Source organism: Eumetopias jubatus, unplaced genomic scaffold, assembly GCF_037043125.1.
Source record: "Eumetopias jubatus isolate StellerSeaLion01/CBP00866 unplaced genomic scaffold, mEumJub1_p1.0 scaffold_1, whole genome shotgun sequence".
NCBI classification, from domain to species: Eukaryota; Metazoa; Chordata; class Mammalia; order Carnivora; family Otariidae; genus Eumetopias; species Eumetopias jubatus.
Genome location: NW_028274807.1, coordinates 213,266,095 through 213,289,235, shown reverse-complemented (window position 1 = coordinate 213,289,235; position 23,141 = coordinate 213,266,095). Strand labels below are relative to the sequence as shown.

The window sequence follows — 23,141 nt, the reverse complement described above, 5'->3', positions numbered from 1 at the left end:
TGAACTAGAATTGACGCACAGCAACGTGTAAATTTAAGGCATGCAAAATATTGATTTGGTGCACTTACGTATGGCGAAATGTTAACCACAGTCCCGTTAGCGAGCACCCCACCTCACCCAACAAGTTACCCCGTCATTTCTGTGCTGAGAGCACTGAAGATCTCCTCTCTTAGCGGCTTCCAAGTATATAAGACAATATTGTTAACTATACTCACCACGCTGTCGGCTGTCCAGTAGACCCGCAGAACTCACTTTGTAACTGGAAGTTGGTACCCTCTGACCAACATCTCCCCATCGCCCCCACCCCACCGCCCCTGGTAACCACCATTCTACTGTCTGTTTCTACGAGTTTGGCTCTTTTAGATGCCACATATAAGTGACATGACACAGTGTTTGTCTTTACCCCTCTGCCCTGCCTGGCGGAGTTTGAGCAAATATTCACTCTAGACGCGGGAGGCATCCTGGAAACTCAGCGTGGCCTTTGCCCATGCTGTGCCCTGAAACCGTTCCTCACCTCTCGCGCTGCCCCATTCCTACTCGTCCCGCAGATCTGCTATTAAACGTGCCTTCCTGGGAGAAGCCCTCCCTGACCCCCTAATTGGGAGAGATGGGGGTGTCAATTTCACCTGGCCTGGGGCAGGCAAGATTCATCTCAATATTTAAGGGGAAAACACCTAGCAGGAGGGCTAGAGGTGGGGGCTCCAGCCCCTGAGAAACGGGTCCCCCCCCCCGTCTCAGAGCGATGATCCCAGGTCTTTACCCTCAAGCTCACCTGCCTTCCCCGAGTGGTTTCCCTTGGTTGTTCTTTTCTGATTTCACCACCTGTAGCTGAGCAACCTTGAGCAAGTTACTCAGCCTCTCTGTGCCTCAGTTTTCTCATTTGGGAAATGGGTATGATAACAGTGCCTACCTCATGAGCACTCGCCTCAAAGCAAGTGCTCTATCATTGGGTCACACGCTTATCATGGACTCTCTGATTTCCCAGGTTCCGACAGTCCCCTGGGCAGCAACAGGATGGGGGGGGTCTCCTGTGGCTGCACTGAGTCCTGCATCCCTCCAGGCACGCTCTACATCACCTGGATTCTAAAAGTTCTAAGTCGCCAAAAAACAAACAAAACACTTTTTAAGTCAGTCCAAGCATGTTTAAGTCAAAAGAGAATGTGCTGGCCATAGCAGCCTTTGTATTTGCTGTGCTTTCCCCCTAGAATGCCCTCACCCCCTCAGCCTCCTTCTTAACATTCAAATGTCAGTCTCACCTCCCTGGGGAGGCTTTGGGTGGCTCCCTAGTTACTCAGTACTGAGCATCACCTGTGTGCCAGGCCCTCTTCTAGGCGCTAGGGATGCTGCTGTGGACCACACAGGTGAAAACCTCCTCCCTCAGAGCTGGCATTGCGGTGAGGGAGAAGAACCAACAAAAATAAGTATTCCACAGTGTCAGGTGGTGACTCGTGCTAAGAGTAAAATAAACCAGGAAATGGGAGAGAAGGTGTGTGGATGTAATCTGGAAGTGGGAGGAGGGGTGGGCCTCTGGGCGGCGGCAGGGGGGCGCGGTTGATGTGTGAGATGAAACTTGAGGAACAACTTGAGTGGCCAAGGCAATATCAGGGGGAAGAGGCAGGATGGTGACCTCAATGGGGTTGCCGCGTTGTTCTTGCTGACCATGTCCCCAGTACCTGGACCAGCACCTGGCACATAATGGTACTCAATAAAGATTTCACGAATGAAAGCCCATTTGTGGGCTTCAGGATCAGCTTGCTCAAGGCTGAAATGATGGCTCTGGGGCCATAACCCTCCTCCACCCGGTGGCTTTGTTCTTACAAGAAGCCTCTCCCTGTTGTCTAAGATGGGGACTCGGCTCCCAATGCTACTCAAGCCTCCAAATTTCCCAGAATTCCCTGCAGAAGTATGGACATGCCCATTCCCCAGTCAATCCCTGAGGCCTGGAGATGGGGATGTGGGAGTGGTTTAGGGCTGAGTCACATGCCCTATCCAGACCACACCCGGAGGGGAGAGGGAGACCCCATGGGACATCTGGGGTTGCAGGGTGGTAGGAAGGAGAAATGGATGCAAAGAGCCAGTTTCCCAGAATAATTATAAGAGGTTTAGTAAGCTAGTAAATGACAGCCTGGGAGCTCCTGGCCCAAAGCAGCCCTGAAATTTCCAGCACTGTCTGGTGGCCACCCAGCATCAGGCTAAAGACCCAGTGGCTGTAGGAGCCACTGGGCTAAAGGTGGGAGCGTTCAGCATTAGGGAAATTGAGAATGCCAAGGCAGCCAGCTCTTCAGAGAAAGAGGTAAATGGAAGGCAGCTCAGGGTGGGCTCCCGGGGGCCCTCATGAAATGGAGGGGCTGCTGGCAGAGGCCAGAGCTGGCTTACTTGGACTTGTTCCCCAAATGGGGGCTCAAGAGGCGATGGGGGGGTGTGGCTAGCAAAACCACAGGCAGGCTGTCCCTCTGGTCTGGCCTGGGGTGAGGATGGTATGGAAGCGGAGCCACAATCTAGTAGGAGCTCCAGGAGCAATCTGGTATTTATGGAGTACCTGCTGTATGCACGAGCCCTGACCTAACCTTCCAAATTCAGGACAAAAGAAACAAATGTTTGCTGTTGAATGAACCCCTCTCCCAGCGGCCTATAAGGTTGTTATTACCCACCCTGCGGGGAGATTCAGGAAGACCAAGGGTGAGGCCAGGCCAGGCTCTGTGAGGTTGGGGGTCACCGCCCTGAAAGCTCCTGGAGCACCAGCAGCAGGGCCAGGCACCTAGAGGCCTGTGGGGCCACCGGCCACCTTGGGTTGGATTTTCACTCCTGCCCTGACTATGCAGGTCAGCCCCATCCATGCGTTAGCTCCACATCTATTGAGAACCCACCCAAGGGTGAATAAAACCCACTGGGCCCCTGCTCTCATGAAACTGTCACTCTCCCCGTCTCTAGCCTCAGTTTTCTCTTCTGTGAAATGGAACCAGCCAGGCCCACGGCAGGTCAGCCCCCCAGAGGGGAGCTCTGGGAGGGCAGGGGCGGGCTGAGATTTATTCAGCCGCCCTGGGCACGGTGCCTGGCACACGGGTGGCGCCCAATAAAGGCTTGTTTGAGCAGGACTAGCCCTCAATAAGTAACAGCTGTTGTCGATGCTGGCGTAGCGGGCGATGCCTGCGAGGGAGTGGGCTCTCCCCTCCCCCACCTTCCACCCGCTCCCCCCTCCCCCCGGCGCCCCATTCCTTCCCCTTGCCCCCCGCGCGACGGTGCCTCCTTCTCCATCCCCCACCTCCTCCCGCCTCTTTGCATTCAATCTCCCCTCCCCCCAACCAGCCCTACTCTTCTCGTTCCTTTTCCCCTTACCCCTACCCAATTCTTCCTCCCTCCCCTCCCCCTACCCCGCCTGTCTCCCCTCCCCCACCTGCCACCTTACTCTCCCCCCACACACCCAGCCCCCACGGCGAGGCCGGTCCGGGCGGGGCCGCCCGGGCTCCCGGGTCCCTGGCTCGGGTCCAGCCCGCGGCCCAGGCCGGGCGGCGGCGGCGGCGGGCGGGGTTCTGGCCGCGCGCGGTTTGGGGGTTTTTTATAACCCTGGCAGGCGGCTCAGGAAGTGCCTTCCCCGCGCCCCCTCCCCCGGCCACGCCGCCGCGCTCGCTCCCTCCCTTCCTGCGCAGGGCGGCGAGACGGCGGCGGAGACGGCGGACGGAGGCCCGGGCGGGCGGCCGGCCGCAGGTATAGGCGCGGGCGGCGCGGCGGGGAGCGGGCTCGGCGGGGAGCGGGCTCGGCGGGGCCGGCGGGCGCCCGGGGGAGGGGGCCGGCGCGGGGTGCCCGGGGGTGACCTTGTGTGTCTGCGTCGGGCGGGGACGGCGGCGGGCCCCGCTCTGTTGGACCGTCCAGCCTCGGGGCTTGTGTCGGTGTGTGATGTCCCTAAGTGTGTGCGACACTGAGGTCATGTGGACGGCTGTCTGGGTGTGTTTGCTGCGTGTGGGTATGTGTGTCGGGGTGCGTGTGGGCATCCACGTACGTGTGAGTGTTGTGAGTCTGCATGTGTGTGTCCGCATGAAATGTCCCTGAGTGTCTGGGTGTGTTCGAATTTGTGTGCGATCATATGGGGTGCTGTGTGTGTGCAGAGGTGTGAGTGTAAGCCAGTGTCTGCTGTGTGTGTAAATGTCTAGGTGAGTGTGTGAGTGTCTCTGTGCTGAGAGTGTGTCTGAGTGTAACAAGTGTGTAAATGCCCTATGTGAGTGCGTCTGGTGTGTATGTCAAGTTCTGTGGGACTCTGAGTTTGTCCGTTGTCTGGTGTGAGTGTGTGAACGAGTGTGTACGTGTCTGTGTGTGTAGGCCCAAGTGTGTGTGTGTCTCTGGGTTGTCTTCTGTGAATGAGTGTGTACGTGTGTGTGCACATAGGTCTGGGGAGCGTATGGTTGTGTGTCGTGTGCGTTCGCCTCTGGATGTGTGTGTTCTGAGCGTGTCGGTGTGTTGGGCCGGCAGCCCTTTGTGGGTCTGCGGTGTCCGGTTGTCGGTCCCCAGCTGCGCAGGTGTGGTCACCCTCGAGTGTGCGCGTCGCTACCAGGGTGTGTTTGTGTGTCTGGATGTGGGAGTGGCATCTCCCACTTCCCTTGAGTGGGTCACCGAGGCCACAGCCGTCTGTCTCCTAGTGTCTCCAGCCCCGTCGGGCTCAGGGCCTTTAATTAGTGGCTAGTTGAGGGGGACCCGCCAGGGCGCCGGCCCCCTCCTCCCGCAGGCCGCGGGCGGGCCTTTGTCTGCTCTCCCGGCAGGGTCTGCCTCCCGCCCAGCCAGATGTGCAGCGCCTGGAGGAGGCCTCTGCCCGGGCGGCCTCGGCCTTGGCCTCCACAGAGTGACCGGTTCTCCCCGGCACGGCCCAGGAGGTCTGGGTGTGGAGCGGCGGGTCCTTCCCTGATCACTGGGATGGGATGGAGCCTCCGCTGTTTCCGGGCCGCTTCCGCGCGGCATTTCCTCCTCCAGCGCTGGCACCGTCCCGAGCTGGCCGCCTCCCTCCTGCCTTCTGGGAGGAGGGGCTGGGAGGAATGGCCAAGCCTGGGCACGCGCGCGCGTGCGTGCGTGTGCGCGCGCACACAGCCACACGGGCACACACATGGCCACACACGGGGTCACATGGGCACACACACCACACAAAAAGTCACCTACGTACCTACTTCCACGGTTACACACACACACAAGAGTCACGCACATGCAGTCACACACACACACCCCGGTGTAGATCCCCTGCTGTTGCCCCCAGCCAGGCTCTGGCTGGGAACCCCCTAACCTCCCTGCCATCGGTATCAGTTTCTCCCCAGACCCACTGACCTGTTCCCAGTACCCCCAGTGCCCTGGGCAGGTCACACCTCACCAGCACCCTGCAGGCAGGGCCACCGTCCCAGATGCTCTTCCCCACCTCGCCCTGGTGGGACACCTGTGTACCCTCCCCCTCCAGATCCCCCCCCCATCCCCGGCCACCTATGCCAGGTCCTTCCACACCCTCCCCCCCACACCTCACCTGAGCCAGAAGCAGAAGGGAAGCTGTGAGGTCATTGGGAGAAGGGCCCCAGCCCTGGAAGACGGGGTGAGGACCTCAGGGGTGGGGAGCAGGAGAGGCTCAAAGACACTGCAGCCAGGACCAGAGCCACAGCGCCACTGGGGGAGGAAGATTCTGTACCAGGCCTGGCAGTGTAGGAAAGAAGGAGAGGGACACCACTGGGGAAGGGGGCTCCAGCCTCACACTGCAATGAGGCGTGGGAGGGGAGGGGGGGTTAAGGCAAGGGGAGGGTCAGGGAAACTGACCCGGAAGGGGTTTAATCAGAGCTGGTCAGGGTCTCCAGGATGGAATAGGGGAGAGGAGGCAAGAGGAGATGGGGGCAGGGGGAGGCCGAGTAGGGCACGAGGGAGCTTTGGTGGGGGGACTAGGAACTGAGGGAGGATGAAATCCAAGAGGAGGTTCACCAGGGTCAGGGAGAAGGACAGAGTATTCTCAGCCACCCTTGAACTCCAGACCCAGCCCAGCTCCTCACTGCCCCCTCCCCGTCCAGGCGCTGAAGAAGAGGCACTGAGGCCCAGAGGGGCTCGTGCACAGGTGTCCGACGCCAGGCCGTCAACTGAAGCCCCCAAAAGGTGAAAACAAACAGAAAAACAAGGGGTAATCATTAGCCCAGCTGGAGGGAGCCGTAGGGTCACAGAGTGTCTTGGAGTGAGCTCCCCATTGCTGGAGGGGTCCAAGCAGAAGCGGGTAATGTCAACTTCTAAGTCTGCATCTTGTTGAAAACCTGGCTCCCTCCCTCATGTGCTGAACTGCCCTGTTTGGAGATCGACTCTCAGACTTGGCCAGGCTGCAAAGAAAACAAGACAGTGTGTGATTAAGGGAGAAACAGCACAGAGGAGGAGGGGGGGGGTGGAGACAGGGGTGGGGAGGAGGGTTTGGCACAGGGTGGTGGCCCAAAGTGGTTTCTGTGCGCAGCAGGCTGGCCTGGGGCAGATGCCAGAGAAACTGAGACCTGCCGGGCAGGCCTAGAGCTTCCAGAAGGAAGAATCTGAAAGGAGAAGGAGCCGAACCAGAAGCAAGGCTGGAAACAGAGGGTGGAGGAGAGGTCACGGGGACAGACTGCCACCTGTAGGGGTGAATAATGCTACCCCGTGGCAGGGGATCCAGTGGCAGGGCCTAAATCAGATGGGGTTAGTGGGAGGAGCCAAGCACTGGCTTCTGGTTTAACCTGGGCTGAAAATGCCCCCTGACCAACACAGCCTTCAAGTGTGTTCCCAGGCCAGCCTCCCCTTGCTGCCCTCCTGCATGCTCCCCTCAGGCACTCTGCCCAGCCACACTGGCCCTTGTGGTCCTGGGTCAAGCTCCTCCCTGCCTCTGGGCCTTTGGCCCTGCCGCTCCTCTCCCTGGGCACCTTCTCCTGTCCCTTCACATGATGAGTCTCTTCTCATCCTCCGCACCCCTGCTTCTGAGCCTCCCCATTATTCCTGGAGAACTTGTCACTATCCGAACTCCTCTCGTTTGGTCACTCCCAGGAGACAGCCCCTTGGTGGGCAGGGACGGCATCTATACCATGCATACCATTAGCCAGGGAACGAATCCTCGGGATTATCATGGAAATGAAATGAAATGGTGTGAAAACACTCAGGCTGGTAGCTGGCAGGTAGTAGGTGCCCAGAGTCAAGATCCCTGTGTATCCTCAGAATATCGGGAGGATGAGGGGGGCGGGGACAGGGGCACGGGGGACTTCTGTGTGCAGAAATGCCACGGGCATCCCTGAGGCTGGGAGTGAGGGGCTTTGGCACTGGCCACACTGGGCAGCAGGACCAGGCATGCGCCCCGCCCCTGACCCAACTCCTCCCTCCCAGGAGCCCGGTGATGCTGCCCAGGCTGTGAACAGGGGAGGCGGTGTTGTGGGGGCTGCCGGCAGCCGGGGCTGGAGAGAGACATGTGGACACGTGGTCTCTATGGCTCCCGCCTGCCAGATCCTCCGCTGGGCCCTCACCCTGGGGCTGGGCCTCACATTCGAAGTCATACATGCCTTCCGGTCTCAAGGTAGGGGTGTCTGGGGGCAGCATGGGGAGAGAACGAGGAGCCGAGGAAGGGTCAGTGGGGCTGGGATGGCAGTCACTTGGGGGAGGGCCCTGGGGTCAGTGAGGCCAACATCATTTGCCCTGTAGCCAAGCAGCGAAGACATGGATCATTCCCAGGGCTCGCCCCAAGCCTCTGACCCTCGCCCACAGATGAGTTCCTGTCCAGTCTGGAGAGCTATGAGATCGCCTTCCCCACTCGAGTGGACCAAAATGGGGCCCTGCTGGCCTTCTCGCCCCCGGCTTCCCGGAGGCAGCGCCGGGGCACGGGGCCAGACCCAGAGTCTCGCCTCTACTACAAGGTGGCCGCACCCAGCACCCACTTCCTGCTGAACCTGACCCGCAGCCCCCGCCTTCTAGCAGGGCACGTCTCCGTGGAGTACTGGACACGGGAGGGCCTGGCCTGGCAGAGGGCTGCCCGGCCCCACTGCCTCTACGCCGGCCACCTGCAGGGCCAGGCTGACAGCTCCCATGTGGCCATCAGCACCTGTGGGGGCCTGGTGAGCGGAGGGCTCTGGGAAGCAGGGGGAAATGCCCACCAGTTTGGGAGTTAAGAAAAACACTTCTAAATATAGGTCGGAGAAGGAATCCTGGTGGATATTTTTAAAGCATTTTGAGCTAATCACAAGAATTAGTTATTTTAGGATGTAGCTAAAGCAGAACTTTGAGGACAATGTGTAGCCGTGGGTCAGGCTGAAAATGAATGAACTGAACTTCCACCCCAGGAAGGTAAAAAAGGAAAAGCAACATAAACCCAGTAAGATGGAAAGAATGAAATTGTAAAGACAGAGGTAGGGTCCCGTGGGTCCCGGGAACCAAAATCTGATCCAGCCCTCCGCCCGCTCTCCAACCCCCAGCATGGCCTGATTGTGGCAGATGAAGAAGAATATTTGATCGAGCCCCTGCAAGGTGGGCCCAGAGGGGCCCAGGGCCCGGAGGAGAGTGGCCCCCATGTGGTCTACAAGCGCTCCTCTCTGCGTCACCCCCACCTGGACACAGCCTGTGGAGTAAGAGGTACATCTGTCTTCCTGGGGATGGGCAGAGGGGCTGCACATCTTTGCCTTGAGGCTGAGGCAGGCAGCGGTGTCTGATGGCCCAGCAGTGAGTGAGACAGGTGCTCAGGTGTAAAACCCTCCATCTCCAGGATGACAGTGTGATCAGACAGCTAAGCGACCGAGGAGTGACAGATACTCGAGCCACTGTACAGTGCAAACCCTGTTCAGAAGGTCCAATTTACAACCAGACTTGCAGGAGGACAGGGGTCTGATCAGACGTGCAGGGGGTGGGGGGATAAGAAAGCTGGATGAGATAGATATTTATAAGGGCCGTCGTTCAGCTGCAGAGACAAGTTCGGAGCCCTGGGATGTGACATGAGGTGTGCAATCCAACCATCTGGGAGTGGGACCTAAAACCACAGCCGGTTGTACGAACGGAAGGGTGGGTAGTTTCACAGTCGGACGGCCAGTGAGACTGGTTGGGCGGTTAGACCCCCCGGCAGTGGGGTGTCCTCCAGCTGCCCAGCTGGGCAGTGCGTTGACGAGAACGTGGCATGGTCGGAGGGCCACAGAGTCCCACTGGCACACGTTCCCATGCTGAGGCGGGCGGCTCCACGCCTACATTTGGGCAATGGAATTTTCAGGAAGTGGCGCGGTCTTGCTGGTTGTCGTGGGGCCCGGGGCGGCTGTGCAACCAACCAGTGTGACGGCGTGGAGCCCATCATCTGGGTAGCGGACTGTTGTACAGCCAGACGTTGCACAACCAGGACACCCAGTAGCCGAAGCATGAGTGGTGTGACGGCCTAGGGGGCAGATGCGCCGCCAGACAGGGTCGGTCGTGGACATAAGAGTAGGCAGTAGAATGACCAGAAATTGTCCATCCAGACGAGAAGCCGTGGAAGGGGCGGCCGTGGTGGCTGCGCACGCTGAAGCCGCCACCTGCCAGGCCCCTGGGGAATGAGACTGAGCGTGGCCAGCCAGGCCTGAAGCGCTCGGTCAGCCGGGAGCGCTACGTGGAGACCCTGGTGGTGGCTGACAAGATGATGGTGGCCTACCACGGGCGCCGAGACGTGGAACAGTACGTGCTGGCCATCATGAACATTGTAAGTGCCTCCCCCTCCCTGGCCGCGGAGCCCCAGGACCTGGAGCCGGCCTCCTGAGGTCAGGGAACCCGAATGGAGGGGGCGGGGTGAGAAGGGTGGCCGGTGTCTGGCAAGGAATGAGGAGAAGCAGCCTCGCTGGGCGGCCAGGAGCGTGAACCCGGCAGCCTGCAGGGCCCGGCCGAAATCTCGGCTCTGCTGCTTTTTAGCCGTGTGCCCTTGGACCAGTCGCTGCCCCTCTGTGCCTCGGTTTACCCACCCATAAAATGGGGATAGTAATAGTACCTCCTTCACAAGGCGCAGGTGGTTGCGGTGAATCGACATAGTGTATGGAAGAGTACCCGGCACGTGGTAGGGCCTGCGTAAGCATCTGCTGTATGAAACAAGGACGCAGCTTGAACTTGAGGTCAGCAGTACCCACATGGGCACACGTCCGAATCCTCCTGCAGGCACCTGCCTATAACTTCACACAGGTGACCTCACTGACCCACACTCAGATATCCCCAGGGCCCACACCAGCTCTCAGTCAAGAATCCGGATCTCTCCGAGCCTCAGTTTCCACCTTTGTAAAACAGTGTTGCCATAGTATGTACCACAGAGGGAAAGACGGGGGGGTGGGGGTGGGGGACGCCAGACAGAGCATTTGGCATGCAGTAAGAGCCTGACAAGGAGCCTTGTTGTTTCGCTGATGCAAAAAGGGAAGAGAAAAAGGTTAGCAGACAGAGAGGTGGCCCGACGTGTTGACATAACATTGTGTGGGACAGAGCGCTGTGTTCCGCCCTAGCCCTGCTTCCCTCACCTGGGCTTTCAAAGTTGCCTAGAACCTGCCAGGATTTCTGTGGGTTTCTGCGTGGGACAGTGACACCCCAGGCTCCAAGATCACTGCACACTGTGGCCCCCCTCTCCCCTGGGCACTTCTTTCTTCTCCCTCACCACTGTCTCCAGAGCTCCCTGCCCCCCCACACTTCCACCTTCTTGTGGCGATGCTCAAATTGGTACCTTTATATATTTTTTAAGATTTTGTTTATTGATTTGAGAGGGAGAGCGCACAAGCAGAGGGGAGGGGCAGAGAGAGAAGAAGCAGACTCCCCGCCGAGCAGGGAGCCCAACGTGGGGACACGGGGCTCGATCCCAGGACCCCAGGATCCTGACCTGAGCTGAAGGCAGATGCTGAACCGACTGAGCCACCCAGGTGCCCCCAAATTGATACCTTCAGACAGCCATGGAATGAGACCAAATGTGTACTCCCTCAGGCCGCCTCTGGGCAGAGACACTTGAGGCTGCTGCAGGGGTGGGTAGGGATGGAGGACAAATAGACAAGCTGAATGAGGGTGAGTCAGAAAGAAATGTACTGGTAAGCAACCAGCGCTTTGTAGGCAGCCTTACCCAGACACGAAGCCCACTTGTGGCACCTTACCTGCTGTGTGTCCTAACCTCTCTGTGTGTCAGTCTGCCCCTCTGTAAAACGGAAATGATCATTGGATCTACTCGTGCGAAGATCTGCACAGCAGGCTTAGCCCGAGGCCCGGCACACAGGAGATACTTGGTGAAGGAGAGTTGTTGCCGTTGTTTCACTTTTTGTCTCTTGCTCTGGGCCCCTCTTAAGACTCGGTCTCTCTTGTTTCTTGGAGGTCAGGTTGCCAAACTTTTCCAGGACTCGAGTCTGGGAAACATCGTTAATATCCTGGTGACACGCCTCATCCTGCTCACGGAGGACCAGGTGCGAGGCCCCCCCCACCCGCCCCTGACCCTGCACGTGCCCCCCCGGGATGGCTGGCGCCCATGCCCCTCTGTCTATCTGCAGCCCACCCTGGAGATCACCCACCATGCCGGGAAGTCCCTGGACAGCTTCTGTAAGTGGCAGAAATCCATCGTGAACCGCAGCGGCCATGGCAACGCCATTCCGGAGAACGGTGTGGCCAACCATGACACAGCGGTGCTCATCACGCGGTGAGGGGCGGGGAGGCCTCCAGGACGTGGGCCGGGGGAACGAGTGGTCCTGGGGACCATCCAGGTCCAGGCAGGGGTCACTTCTGCCGGGAGATGGGAGAGGCTGGGGAGCCAGGGGTGGGGAGGGGCTGCTGGGAACCTGAGAGCCGCAGTGCGGGGGGGGGGGGGAGGCAGGGACAGTTGGGCCACCGCTTGGACACAGACACACTCGTTCACGTACTGTCTCATTGATGCAGTCAGTCAGTCACATACGCACCCCAGCATCCCCGAGGTCCGCTGGGGGCAGAGCGCGGGGCTCCGGCGAGAGGCAGGTAGTGCCTCCCAGGCAGAGGGGAGCCTCCGGAGCTGGTTACGGTGGCACCAGCAGGGCTTAGGGAGGTAGCCCAGCCCCTGACCGCCCCCCTCTCCTTCCACAGCTATGACATCTGCATCTATAGGAACAAACCCTGCGGCACACTAGGTACTTAACCCCTGTAGGTTTCAGGCACCTGTGAAGGCAGCGGATGGGTGCCCCCGGCTTGGCCCTGGTGGGGTGGGGACCTGGCAGGGTGGCTGGGCCGGCCAGCATAGCCTGAGCCCAGCCTCGCCCCACACGCCCGTTCCCCAGGCCTGGCCCCCGTGGGCGGCATGTGCGAGCGGGAGAGAAGTTGCAGCATCAACGAGGACATTGGCCTGGCCACTGCCTTCACCATCGCCCATGAGATTGGACACACGTGAGGCTGGGGACACCGCGGGGCAGGGGGGAGAGGGCAGGTTCCTCGGCCCTGGTGGTGGAGCTGACCAGGCTGCTCTCCCCAGGTTTGGCATGAACCACGATGGTGTGGGGAACAGCTGTGGGGCCCGTGGCCAGGACCCGGCCAAGCTCATGGCCGCCCACATCACCATGAAGACCAACCCTTTTGTGTGGTCGTCCTGCAGCCGTGACTACATCACCAGCTTTCTGGAGTGAGGACGTGCCCACGTGCCCGCCCACACTCCCACTCACCTTGGCTGGGGGGGAGGGGGAAGGGTCTGGAAACCAGAGCTGCCTCTGAGAAGGGGGGTCCTGTTCCCTGCAGGGCTGCACCCTAGGACCCGCACCCCACCGGGGCCCCTGAGCTCTTCGCCTGCAGCCCCCTAACATGACAGCTCCTTTCTTCTCACCACAGCTCAGGCCTGGGGCTGTGCCTGAACAACCGGCCCCCCAGACAGGACTTCGTGTACCCCACGGTGGCACCTGGCCAGGCCTACGACGCAGACGAACAGTGCCGTTTCCAACATGGAGTCAAATCGCGTCAGTGTAAATACGGGGTAGAGAGAGCCTTCCTGCTTTCCTTCCTGGGAGGGGAGGGGCCACAGGGGGTGGGAGAGCCGGGAAGGAGGTGAGCCCCCGCAGGGGCCAGGGGGAAAGAGGTGCACGGGTGTACAAATGTCCCATGCACTCAGTGACTGGGATGAAGAATGGGATCTCCTGGTCCTCCAGACCCCTGATTTTGGGGGCTGGGCTGGGGAGACCTTGGGTACCACCTTCTGTCCAGCCTATCAGGCCACCTGTGGGCTGCAGCAGGACTAAAGTCCCAAGCCCCCTAATTGGGCAGTTTTTCACCAAACATTCCAAATGGGGTGGAAATAGTTCCGTGGGGACGGACCATCTTTCCCACTTGGCAAAGAACCGGGCAGAGCCTTCCAAGGACACCCTGTCTTCATTCCCCACATCCCCCACCAACTGGTTCACAAGATCGCCTGGCCCTGATGCTTGGCTAGACAAGCTCGGAGCCTCCGGACCACCCCTCACTCTTTGTGAGGTTTAGATTGACTTCCCAAAGCCCCGTCCTTTTGTAGAGAAGCAAGTTGGGGGTCCCACTCCCAGCCACCCCCAGGAAGCTGGAGGCCTGCTGGCTTCCTCAAGACTCCAAAGATCAGAGTCTGGACGGCCATGTCCAAGCTAAGGCCATGTTCACTCAACACAGGAAAAGGCAACTGTTGAAATGGCCTCCCTTCATCCCAGGGCGAGAGAAGGAAACAAACCCGGGAGTCATTTCCATTTAATCTACTCTTGCCCACCCTCCCCTAACTTGGCTGGTAACTAACTGCAGCACCCTTAACGAACTTCCCAAGAGTCTGGAAGCCACCCTTCAGCATCTGCTGTGTCCCAGGTATCTGAAGAACGATGACAATGGCTGACATTTACTGAGCACGCGCTGTGTGCTAAGCATGTGATACATACCATCTCATTTAAACTCTTGACCATCCTGCTACTCCCACGTTACAGATAAACGGACTGAGGCATAGGGAGGGTGCCTTGCCCAAGGTCACAGTTCAAGAACATGTCAGAGCTGGGACTCAAATCCAGGTCTCTCTGTGACTCCAAATTTTATAATGAGGTGGGGGAGGGGAGAAAGTGTCAGAATATGGAGCATGGACCAGTGCTGGCTGTATGTTGAATTGATTCTTTCTTTTATTTCTCCAAGGAACATCTTCCCGGCGCCCCTGGCAAAGGGGGAAATTATTGACTACATTAACTTGGCTAACGTGTGTAAAGAGCTGGGCCTAGTGCCTAGTCCAGAGATAGCTGTGGTCACTGTTACACAATAACAGGGAGTTTATGCAATCTCTTTCGCATGCCTCTCAGCCTTTTATGTAGGCAAGGCCCATCTCCCAGATGAGAAAATAGAGAGAGGGGGCCCGTGTCGCAATTCCCCATTGGAGCTGAAGTCTCCCAGAGCGGCCCAGAGCCCGTTCGTATGCACCACAGCGCCTCCTTGTGGAGAGGAGGAAAAGCAGGACTGGAAGAGCCAGTTCTCTTTAAGAGGGGTCCGAAGTGGGATGAGGGGGCCCGTGATATTTTTACAAATGGCCGGGAGGACACAAGCCAAGAGAAGCCAGAAAAGCAGGCTGGAGTTTTTAGCTGAGACGTGTCCTCTGAAGGAGCAGAAGGCAGGGACTCTGGAGGACGGTTGAGGGAGCCCGACTTGAGAAAAACTTCCGAACTTCTCAAGTGTGTGCACATGTCTCTCAGAGGCTGGGCCTTCCTACAGCCATTGATTGGTCCAATCCCAGATCGTCAAAACTTGAAAAGATTAGGTTCAAAGAGGAAATGGCACATGGTTATAAAAAGGAGAATGAAGGCTCTCTACTTGGGGGTGGGGGGGCGGCGGAGATCCTGGGAGGTGGGGCAGGATATAGACTAGAGGGTCAGAGATTTGGCCACACCTGAACCCAGTGGGGTTAGTCCAGGGATATTCACCTGAAGGGTCAAGAGTGACTTCCTGGGACTGGTCCAGCCCAAGAAGGATTTGGACAGGAAGGTGGGCAGATTTTTCAGTGGGGGAAGTAGAGGAAATGTCCCACCCAGATCCAGCCTGACCTTGTTCCTGCCCAGCCTTCCATAGAGTAAAAGCTCCAGGAGCTTCCTCAGTTGCGGGGGGGGGGGGGGGGGGGGGGGGCGCAACAAGGAGGACCACCAGCTGGAAAAAATTAGAGATGAGGCCTTTGACCTGAGCCATCTTCCAGGCCCGAGTTTTCAGAATTCCTGTTCTCCCAGGGGGCCCCTGCACCCATCCCAACAAGGAATGCAGAATCGTCTCCATTCCTGAGCAGGTCTGGAGACTCAGAAGGTACCAGAGTGATGAGATCGCAGAGCGGTCCATTAAAGGCCCGGGTTAGAACCCGGGCCGCCCCTCAGAAGCTGCGTGGCCCCTCGCAAGTGACTTTACCTGTCTGAGCCTTGGTTTTCTCACAGTGAAATAGGGGTAATAATGCCTAAGGGAGCTTACGGCACACGCGGACGTTGGATAAGTGCAGCTCATAAGGCAGAGGGGAGGTCTCAGGCCATGCCCCACAGGAGGATTCAAGAAGGCTCCCGGAGACCCAGCAGAGGAGCGCCGGGGCCCCACTGCGAAGCGGCAGTGAGCGGGTCGCCGCCCGGCGGGCGGGCTGCCGGAGGGAGGAGGGCGGGGGGCGAGCCTGAGCGGGCGCCTTGGCCCGCAGGAGGTCTGCAGCGAGCTGTGGTGTCTGAGCAAGAGCAACCGGTGCATCACCAACAGCATTCCAGCCGCCGAGGGCACGCTGTGCCAGACGCACACCATCGACAAGGGGGTGAGCGCCGGCCAAGGCCGCCAGCCGGGCCCCGCCTCCTGCCCTTGAGCCACGCCCACCGCGCGGCCGCTGGGGTTCTCCCGCGGCTCTGGTCACGCCTACTGCCCGCCGGTCCCGCACATGGCCTGAGGCCACCCCCTGCCCCTACTCCAGCCGCGCCGGTCCCCGCGCCAGTTTCACCTCCTGGCGGCGACCGTAGGCTTAGGCCACGCCCCTGTATTGCCAGGGTCCGGGTGCCCAGACCCCACTTCCACCCTCGCCCCTTCCGTCCCATCCCAGGGGTGCTGAGACTTCGGGCTGGGGGGAGGGGCGGGGCAAGAAGGAGCGCCGAGATCCCGGAGTCTACGGAGCCGGACTCACCCCCCTCCCTCTCCCCGCCCCCCCCTCCCCGACCTCCGGTAGTGGTGCTACAAGCGCGTGTGCGTCCCCTTCGGGTCGCGGCCGGAGGGCGTGGACGGGGCCTGGGGCCCGTGGACCCCGTGGGGCGACTGCAGCCGGACGTGCGGCGGCGGCGTGTCCTCCTCCAGCCGTCACTGCGACAGCCCCAGGTCAGCCCTCAGGCCCCTTTGTAAAGAGAGCGGGGCGGCCCCCCTCTATCTCCCCCCCCCGGGCCCCACATCTCTTCTGTCCCCCCACCCCCACCCCTTCCAGGCCAACAATCGGGGGCAGGTACTGCCTTGGTGAGAGACGGCGGCACCGCTCCTGCAATACCGACGTGAGTTCCCCCAGGACCCCAGGCCGGGATCCTCGGCCCCTCTTACACTTCACCCCTGCCCTGCCCTGCCCTTCCGACACCGGCCCCTGGGCCCTGGTGCCGACAGGACCTGGCTCCCCTGCAAGCGGCTGGCTCCTTCCAATTCTCAGATGACTCTCCCACCTTGAACTTGCTTGACTTCCACAACCTCCTCCAGCTATAGCGCGCCCACCCCCTCCCTTCAAAGCCCAGTTTCCCCAAACTTCCCCCCCACAGCCCCGCCCCAAAGCCGTCGCTGAGCTCGCTGTCACCAAACCCAGTGGTCGCGTTTGGGTCCACTACTTGTACTCCCTTCCGACCAGGAACCACGGCCTCTGTCCAGAACTCCCCACCCCACCCCCGCCCCCCTTGCTGCCACCTTGCCCCAGTGCTCCCGCTCCTCCTGCTACACCTTCTGTCTCCTGTTCTCCACTGCTGTCCCGTATTTAAATGCTGGGGTTCCCCATGGCCGGTTGGCGTTTCTGACTGGGAGCGAGTCTTCTGTGTACACACCTAATAAGCACAAGGCTTACTGCAGCAGGGGCTGCTCAGAGGGCAGGGAGAGCTTTGGAGTGGGGGGTGAGTGGTCTTCCCAGCCCCACCTGGAGGGGCTCGTGTCTCCAGGGAGTCCACACGCGTGCGCGCCCCCCCCCCCAATGAGTGTCCCTGGCTCCTTTCTAGGCCTGCTCTCAAGAAAGGCCTCGTGGTCTGAAACCAGAAACCCAGCCATCATCCCCAGCTTGCCCCAAACTCTAATGAGTCATCTGCTCCATCTCATCTCAGATGTACTTGTCCCTCCAGCCCCACTGCCTGGACCTAGCCCGGGCCACCAACCAGTCTCACCTGGCCCTCCACAGCCTCCTCCCTGGCCTCTCTGCCTTCAGCTTCACCCCTCCAAGCCATCTCTACTCGGATCATCCATCCTCCATCCTTGGGCCTGTGCCCTAACTCCATCCCCCATAGCTGGCCTCCATCCCGCTCCCCTCTCTTGCCCCCAGGACTGTCCCCCGGGCTCCCAGGACTTCAGGGAAATGCAGTGCTCCGAATTTGACAGCGTCCCCTTCCGTGGAAAATTCTACACGTGGAAGACATACCGAGGAGGTGAGTGAGGGACCCAGGAAGCCGTGGGGCAGTGGAGGGCAGCAGCTGGATACAGCATCGCGGGGTCTGCCCTGAGCGCCCCCTCACTCAAGGGGCCGAAGAGCCCAGGATGTGGCTCAACAGTTCCTTGACTGGACGCTGGGAACCCCGACGCCCTCTGCCCAACCTGCCCATCCTTGTTGGGTCTGGGGTCTGTCCCTCTTTGCCTCACCTCCCCCCGGGAGCTAGCAGGGAGTCCCAGGTGGCCTGGCCCTCGGTCTGACGGGGCTGTGCCCCCCAGGGGGCGTGAAGGCCTGCTCACTCACATGCCTGGCCGAAGGCTTCAATTTCTACACGGAGAGAGCGGCGGCCGTGGTGGACGGGACGCCCTGCCGCCCCGACACGGTGGACATTTGCGTCAGCGGCGAGTGCAAGGTGGAGGGGACTCCTAGAGAGGGCAGGGGATGGGGGAGTGAAGGCAGGGAAGGGGGGCTCACTGACACTCCACCCCCCACCCCACCCCCACTTCTCCAGCACGTGGGCTGTGACCGGGTCCTGGGCTCCGACCTGAGAGAGGACAAGTGCCGGGTTTGCGGTGGTGACGGCAGCGCCTGCGAAACCATTGAGGGGGTCTTCAGCCCAGCCTCTCCTGCAGCCGGTGAGAGATCCCCATTCCCTCTCCCTCTGCCCACTTGGTGACTGGGGGCAGGACTGGCCCCATCACAGTAGCCAACATCAGCTACTCAGATCCAGGGGCCCAGTGGGGACCCCAGAAAGTCCCAGGGGCCTAGCAATGACCCAGATCAGGGTCAGGGACTAGCTTGGGCTCTGGTGCCTAAACCTTGGCAATTAACAGGCCAAGAGGGCGGTGACCTAAACCTTTCCCCTCCCCCATCCTGGGAGCCTGGTACTGGGCTGGAGGCAGAGAGGGGTTGACCCCTCTCCATGGTCTGAGCCAGGGGCTTGAGGGGCTCTGTGCTGGAGGAAAAGGCCAACTAGGGGAGGGATATCTGCAGGGTGTGGTGAACTTGAGCATGCTTTCCAACCTTGGGCTGAAGGAGAGAGACCCCAGGGAGGGGGTGGGGGGGGCTCCTGGGAGCAAACACACACAGTGAGGCCCCAGTGTGGGGCTCAGGGGATGGGAGGGGACCCAGGTCGAAGTGGTGGAGCCCACTCCAAACCTAACTCTGCTAATGTCACCCTGCTCATGTCAACCCCACATGTCACCTTGTGGGTTGGGGCCTCCAGAGCACCCCCGTCCCTCTGCGCTGGGGGATAGGGAGTGGATCAGACCATTGTGGTGGTCAGAGGCAGGAAAAGTTTGGGTTCAAACCCCAGCCCAGCCACTTCCTAGCTGTCAAACCTGGGCAAGTTGCTTAGCTTCTCTGAGCTTCAGTCTTGTTGTCTGTAAAATGGGCGTGATGACATATCTACATCACAGGGCCAGAGCTGGGGACGCAGTGTGATGTCCCTGGAAACACTTAGTGCAGTAATGGTTAGCTGTTATCATCAAGGGCCAGGAATGGGGGAGGTAGGAAGGTGTGGGGGAAGGGTCAAGTGGGCGACATCTGAGCTCCACCGTCCAGGGTATGAGGAAGTCGTCTGGATCCCCAAAGGCTCCGTCCACATCTTCATCCAGGACCTGAACCTCTCCCTCAGTCACCTGGGTGAGCTGGAGATGGAGGGATGAGGACTGGGGGTCAGCAGGGGGTCAGCGTGGCTGGGGTTCTGACCCCGATGCTGTCCCCCCAGCCCTGAAGGGGGACCAGGAGTCCCTGTTGCTGGAGGGGCTGCCCGGGACCCCCCAGCCCCACCGCCTGCCCCTGGCTGGGACCACCTTTCAGCTGCGACAGGGGCCAGATCAGACGCAGAGCCTAGAAGCCCTGGGACCCATAAATGCATCTCTCATCGTCATGGTAACGATAGTGGGAGCAAGGTGCCGGAAGACATTAGCATCCTTGTGGGGACCGGAGCTTGGCTTCCACTTGATGGCCCCCTCCCCCACCTCAGGTACTGGCCCGGACAGAGCTGGCAGCCCTCCGCTACCGCTTCAATGCGCCCATCGCCCGAGATGCGCTGCCCCCCTACTCCTGGCACTATGCGCCCTGGACCAAGTGCTCAGCCCAATGTGCCGGCGGTGAGGTCGGGGTGGGGTCAGGGACAGGCACCGGTCCCCTGGGCTCACCTGCTGGTCCCAGCAGAGCTGAGCGGGTCTCTCGCCCACCCCCAGGCAGCCAGGTGCAGGCCGTGGAGTGCCGCAATCAGCTGGACAGCTCCGCCGTGGCTCCCCACCATTGCAGCGCCCACAGCAAACTGCCCAAGAGGCAGCGCGCCTGCAACACGGAGCCCTGCCCGCCGGAGTGAGTGCCCGCGGGGGTTGCAGGGTCAGGGTGACAAGAGCAGGAATGGCAATGCTCCCAGGATTAGGGTGACAGTGCTCCCCAGGGTGGGGTCAGGGCTCTCCTGCAGGGGGAGTCAGAACCATGACGCTCCTTAGCCTAGTCGGGGGAAATCATCTCCAGCGGTGTGATGCACCTCCCCACCCCCAGTGTGGGTGCAGGGTGATGACATTCCCCGTGCGCACGGGGGGTGCTCCCTGCAGAAGCAGCAGGCATGCCTGTGCCCAGTTCCGTAAAGATGCTGGTTATTGGGGCGGAGGAGGAGGATATGCCAGTTCCCCGGACCCGGGGTGCCCTCCCTTGCATACTCTCTCAGACCCGCCCCCTCCCCACAGCTGGGTTGTAGGGAACTGGTCGCGCTGCAGCCGCAGCTGTGATGCGGGGGTGCGCAGCCGCTCGGTCGTGTGCCAGCGCCGAGTGTCAGCCGCCGAGGAGAAGGCGCTGGACGACAGCGCGTGCCCACAGCCGCGCCCGCCGGTTCTGGAGGCCTGCCAGGGCCCCGCTTGCCCGCCGGAGTGGGCCGCCCTGGACTGGTCAGAGGTCAGCCGCCCCTTCCCGCCCCCGCACAACCCGCTCTCTGTGCAGCGGCGCGTGGAGACTGGGATGCCCATAGTGGGTGCCCACCGAGGCACCTTTCCGCAATCACAAGCCCCTCCTGCTAGACCTAGTGCCCCCCGCCCCGTGCGCGCGCGCGACCGGCCCGAGGTTAGCTGACCCCTCCTCGCCTCCCTCTGGACCACCATCCTCCCCCCCACCCCCGTGCGTGAGGGGACTGGAACGCCCAACTGCATGAAACCCCTTCTCCGACTGCAGTGCACCCCCAGCTGCGGGCCAGGCCTCCGCCACCGCGTCGTGCTGTGCAAGAGCTCCGACCACCGCGCCACGCTGCCCCCGGCGCACTGCCCGCCCGCAGCCAAGCCGCCAGCCACCATGCGTTGCAACTTGCGCCGCTGTCCCCCGGCTCGCTGGGTGACCGGCGAGTGGGGCGAGGTAGGCCGGCGCCCTGGGGGCGGGGGCGGGGGCGGGGGCCGGGGCGGCCCAGCCGAGGCTCAGCAGCGACTCCCCGCAGTGCTCCGCACAGTGCGGGATCGGGCAGCAGCAGCGCGCGGTGCGCTGCTCCAGCCACACCGGCCAGCCGTCGCGCGAGTGCGCAGAGGCTCTGCGGCCCCCGGCCACGCAGCAGTGCGAAGCCAAGTGCGACAGCGCGCCCCCTGGGGACGGCCCCGAAGGTATGCGGGACGGGAGGCCAAGGGGCACCCAGAGGGCCTTGTCCAGAGCGTGGGAGTCCTGACCATTGGCCTGGAGCATCTCCAGCCACCGCAGTGCCTTTCTCTGTCCCCTCCAGGCTCTTCACCCTCTCCCTGCAGACATGTATTAAGTGCCACTGCGTGCCAAGCTCTTTAGGGACCTGATCCCTCTGGGCACCCAAACTCAGGTCATTCCGGCAGCCACCTCCATGACCCTCATCCTGTTCATCTCCACCTATACCATCAACTGCCGAATTTTTTTTCTTTAATTCAGAGTTTCTCAACCTCGGGCACTATTGATGTTTTGAGCCAGATAATTCTTGGGGGAGTGGGGCTGCCCAATGCACTGTAGGATATTCAGTAGCGTTCCTGACTTGTGTCCGGTAGATGCCAGTAGCGCTCCTGCCCCCCAGTGGTGACAAGCAGAAATGTCTCCAGATCTGGCCAAATGTCTCCTGGGGAACAAAATCGCATTCCCTTGAGAACTGCTGCTTTAAATATGTCCTTTTTTTTTTCTACCTAAGTAAATTTATTTTTCATACAGGGCAATAGATCGCTTACTCCGGGCACTGGAACCAAACTGCCCGGATTGGGCTCCCTCCTCTGTGCCTTCTAATCTGCCAAGGGGGATAAATAATATACTCACTTGAGAGGGGTGCTGCATGAGGGAGATGGAATAAAACAATCCACGTGAAACCCTTTATTAGGCACCAGGCCCTGTCCTACATCACTGGCCAAGTGGAAGCCTGCATCATTGTCGCAAACAGATGGTCGATTACCGTGAACACAAAATACTCAAATACCCTGAAAAGGAGCACCTTCTCTGGAGCTCAGGGTCCTCCGTCTATTACAAAGGATAACGAGCAAGGATTACAGCCCCAAATGGATTTAAAGGATAACTGAAAGGGAATACTCTTCTCGTGATTTAATGCTGGCTCTGAGTTCCAGACCCAGCACTGTCTCTCTCTCAAAGTCCTCCAACAGCCTAATGACCGATTTACAAGCCCCCCTTTGAGTTAACAGTTATAAGCTCCCTTTGAAAAGCGAGGAAACTGAGGCAGAAAAGCTAGGAAGCTCAGTGCAGGCTGCAGACGCGCCCCGGAGGGAAGGGGCGCTGAGATCTGATCACTCCCTCCCCCCCCACCCCGTTCTCCCGCCCCCCTCCAGAATGCAAGGATGTGAACAAGGTCGCCTACTGCCCCCTGGTGCTCAAATTTCAGTTCTGCAGCAGAGCCTACTTCCGCCAGATGTGCTGCAAAACCTGCCAGGGCCGCTAGGGGGCGCGCGGCCCCGGAGCTACAGCTGGGCGCCGGCTGGAGGGGACCCGGCCCGCAGCTGGCCAGCCTGAAGGAGCCCGAGGGGGCGGGAGCTGGGAGTAAAGGGTGAGACGAAGCCGGAAGTTATTTATTGGGAACCCCTGCAGGGCCCCTGGCTGGGGGATGGAGAGGGGCTGGCCACCCCAGGGCCCCTTCCTCATCCCCTCTCCCAGTTCACAGTGATACCCCCTCCAGGGTGGGTTTGAGGAGGGAACAACTGTTCGCCCTAGCGCCCCTTTCACCCACTCCTAGGGAGTCCCCAATACTGCCCCCCCTTTGACCGGAATATGTACTGTGAAGAGTGGGGGTGGGGAGGGGGTCTGCCTGCGTCCTGCCCCCAGCACTGCCCTATCCCTCCACTCTGAGCTGGGGGGGAAGGGGGAGGGGGAGCGTCTATGTCCGCTATGGGGGAGGGGGATTAGCACCACCCCCGTGACACCCTCCCCCTGACCAGACTAGCTACAGGGCTGAGGCAGAGTTGGCAAGATCTGCCCCAACCTCTGCCCTGCCTGCCCCAGGGGGACCCCGACATCCAGGCGCCCCCATCATGGTGCTACAGGCCCTGCCCTGGGGCCCACCCACCCCTCGCCAGGAAGCCCTCCATCAATAAAGTTCTGTCTTGTGTAGATTTCCGAGTGTTGATTTGGGTGCGTGTCAGTGTGTCTGAGTCACACGCAGTCCCCA

At 60.4% G+C, this 23,141-nt stretch overlaps 1 protein-coding gene and 2 long non-coding RNA genes across 6 annotated transcripts in view; 2 read left to right on the top strand and 1 right to left on the bottom strand.

Moving 5' to 3' along the window:
- The first annotated feature begins 3,658 nt into the window (after positions 1-3,658).
- LOC148165193 (uncharacterized) lies at positions 3,659-7,410 on the top strand. Its single transcript, XR_015766632.1, has 3 exons — positions 3,659-3,705; positions 6,024-6,105; positions 7,339-7,410. It is a non-coding gene; the product is annotated as an uncharacterized LOC148165193 (long non-coding RNA).
- Positions 7,411-7,437: 27 nt separating this feature from the next.
- On the top strand, positions 7,438-22,798 carry ADAMTS10 (ADAM metallopeptidase with thrombospondin type 1 motif 10). 2 transcript variants are annotated; one of them, XM_088017725.1, is made up of 24 exons: positions 7,438-7,525; positions 7,714-8,060; positions 8,418-8,574; positions 9,441-9,658; positions 11,292-11,375; positions 11,460-11,605; positions 12,022-12,065; positions 12,213-12,318; positions 12,404-12,550; positions 12,754-12,878; positions 15,575-15,715; positions 16,033-16,230; positions 16,334-16,397; positions 17,414-17,516; positions 17,808-17,930; positions 18,030-18,153; positions 19,082-19,162; positions 19,248-19,411; positions 19,506-19,632; positions 19,726-19,855; positions 20,230-20,434; positions 20,708-20,884; positions 20,964-21,123; positions 22,309-22,798. In XM_088017725.1, exons 1-24 carry the CDS (start codon positions 7,438-7,440, stop codon positions 22,416-22,418), a joined length of 3,369 nt encoding a protein of 1,122 aa, XP_087873851.1. In that variant the 3' UTR covers positions 22,419-22,798. The 2 variants fall into 2 exon arrangements, with proteins under 2 accessions (XP_087873851.1, XP_027948956.1); XM_028093155.2 differs by having other exon boundaries at positions 12,754-12,895; positions 15,575-15,682; positions 16,085-16,230; positions 17,797-17,930.
- Positions 8,763-23,141, bottom strand: part of LOC114200832 (uncharacterized) — a 51,370-nt gene continuing 36,991 nt past the window's right edge. For 2 of the 3 annotated variants that reach the window (XR_015766630.1, XR_015766631.1), the window contains 5 exons: positions 18,859-19,167; positions 18,063-18,106; positions 17,822-17,943; positions 11,481-11,506; positions 8,763-11,318 (listed from right to left, as the gene is read on the bottom strand). This is a non-coding gene — a long non-coding RNA (uncharacterized LOC114200832). Of the gene's footprint in view, positions 11,319-11,480; positions 11,507-17,821; positions 17,944-18,062; positions 18,107-18,858; positions 19,168-19,680; positions 19,959-23,141 lie in introns of all 3 variants that reach the window. The other variant, XR_015766629.1, reaches the window with a different exon arrangement.

Excerpts from the sequence above, each read along its gene's own strand:
- ADAMTS10 (XM_088017725.1), top strand. The coding sequence starts at position 7,438 with ATGGCTCCCGCCTGCCAGATCCTCCGCTGGGCCCTCACCCTGGGGCTG. Across the intron at positions 11,606-12,021 it reads ACAGCGGTGCTCATCACGCG|CTATGACATCTGCATCTATA; the intron begins GTGAGGGGCGGG and ends CTCCTTCCACAG. Across the intron at positions 19,163-19,247 it reads CCTCTCCCTCAGTCACCTGG|CCCTGAAGGGGGACCAGGAG; the intron begins GTGAGCTGGAGA and ends CTGTCCCCCCAG.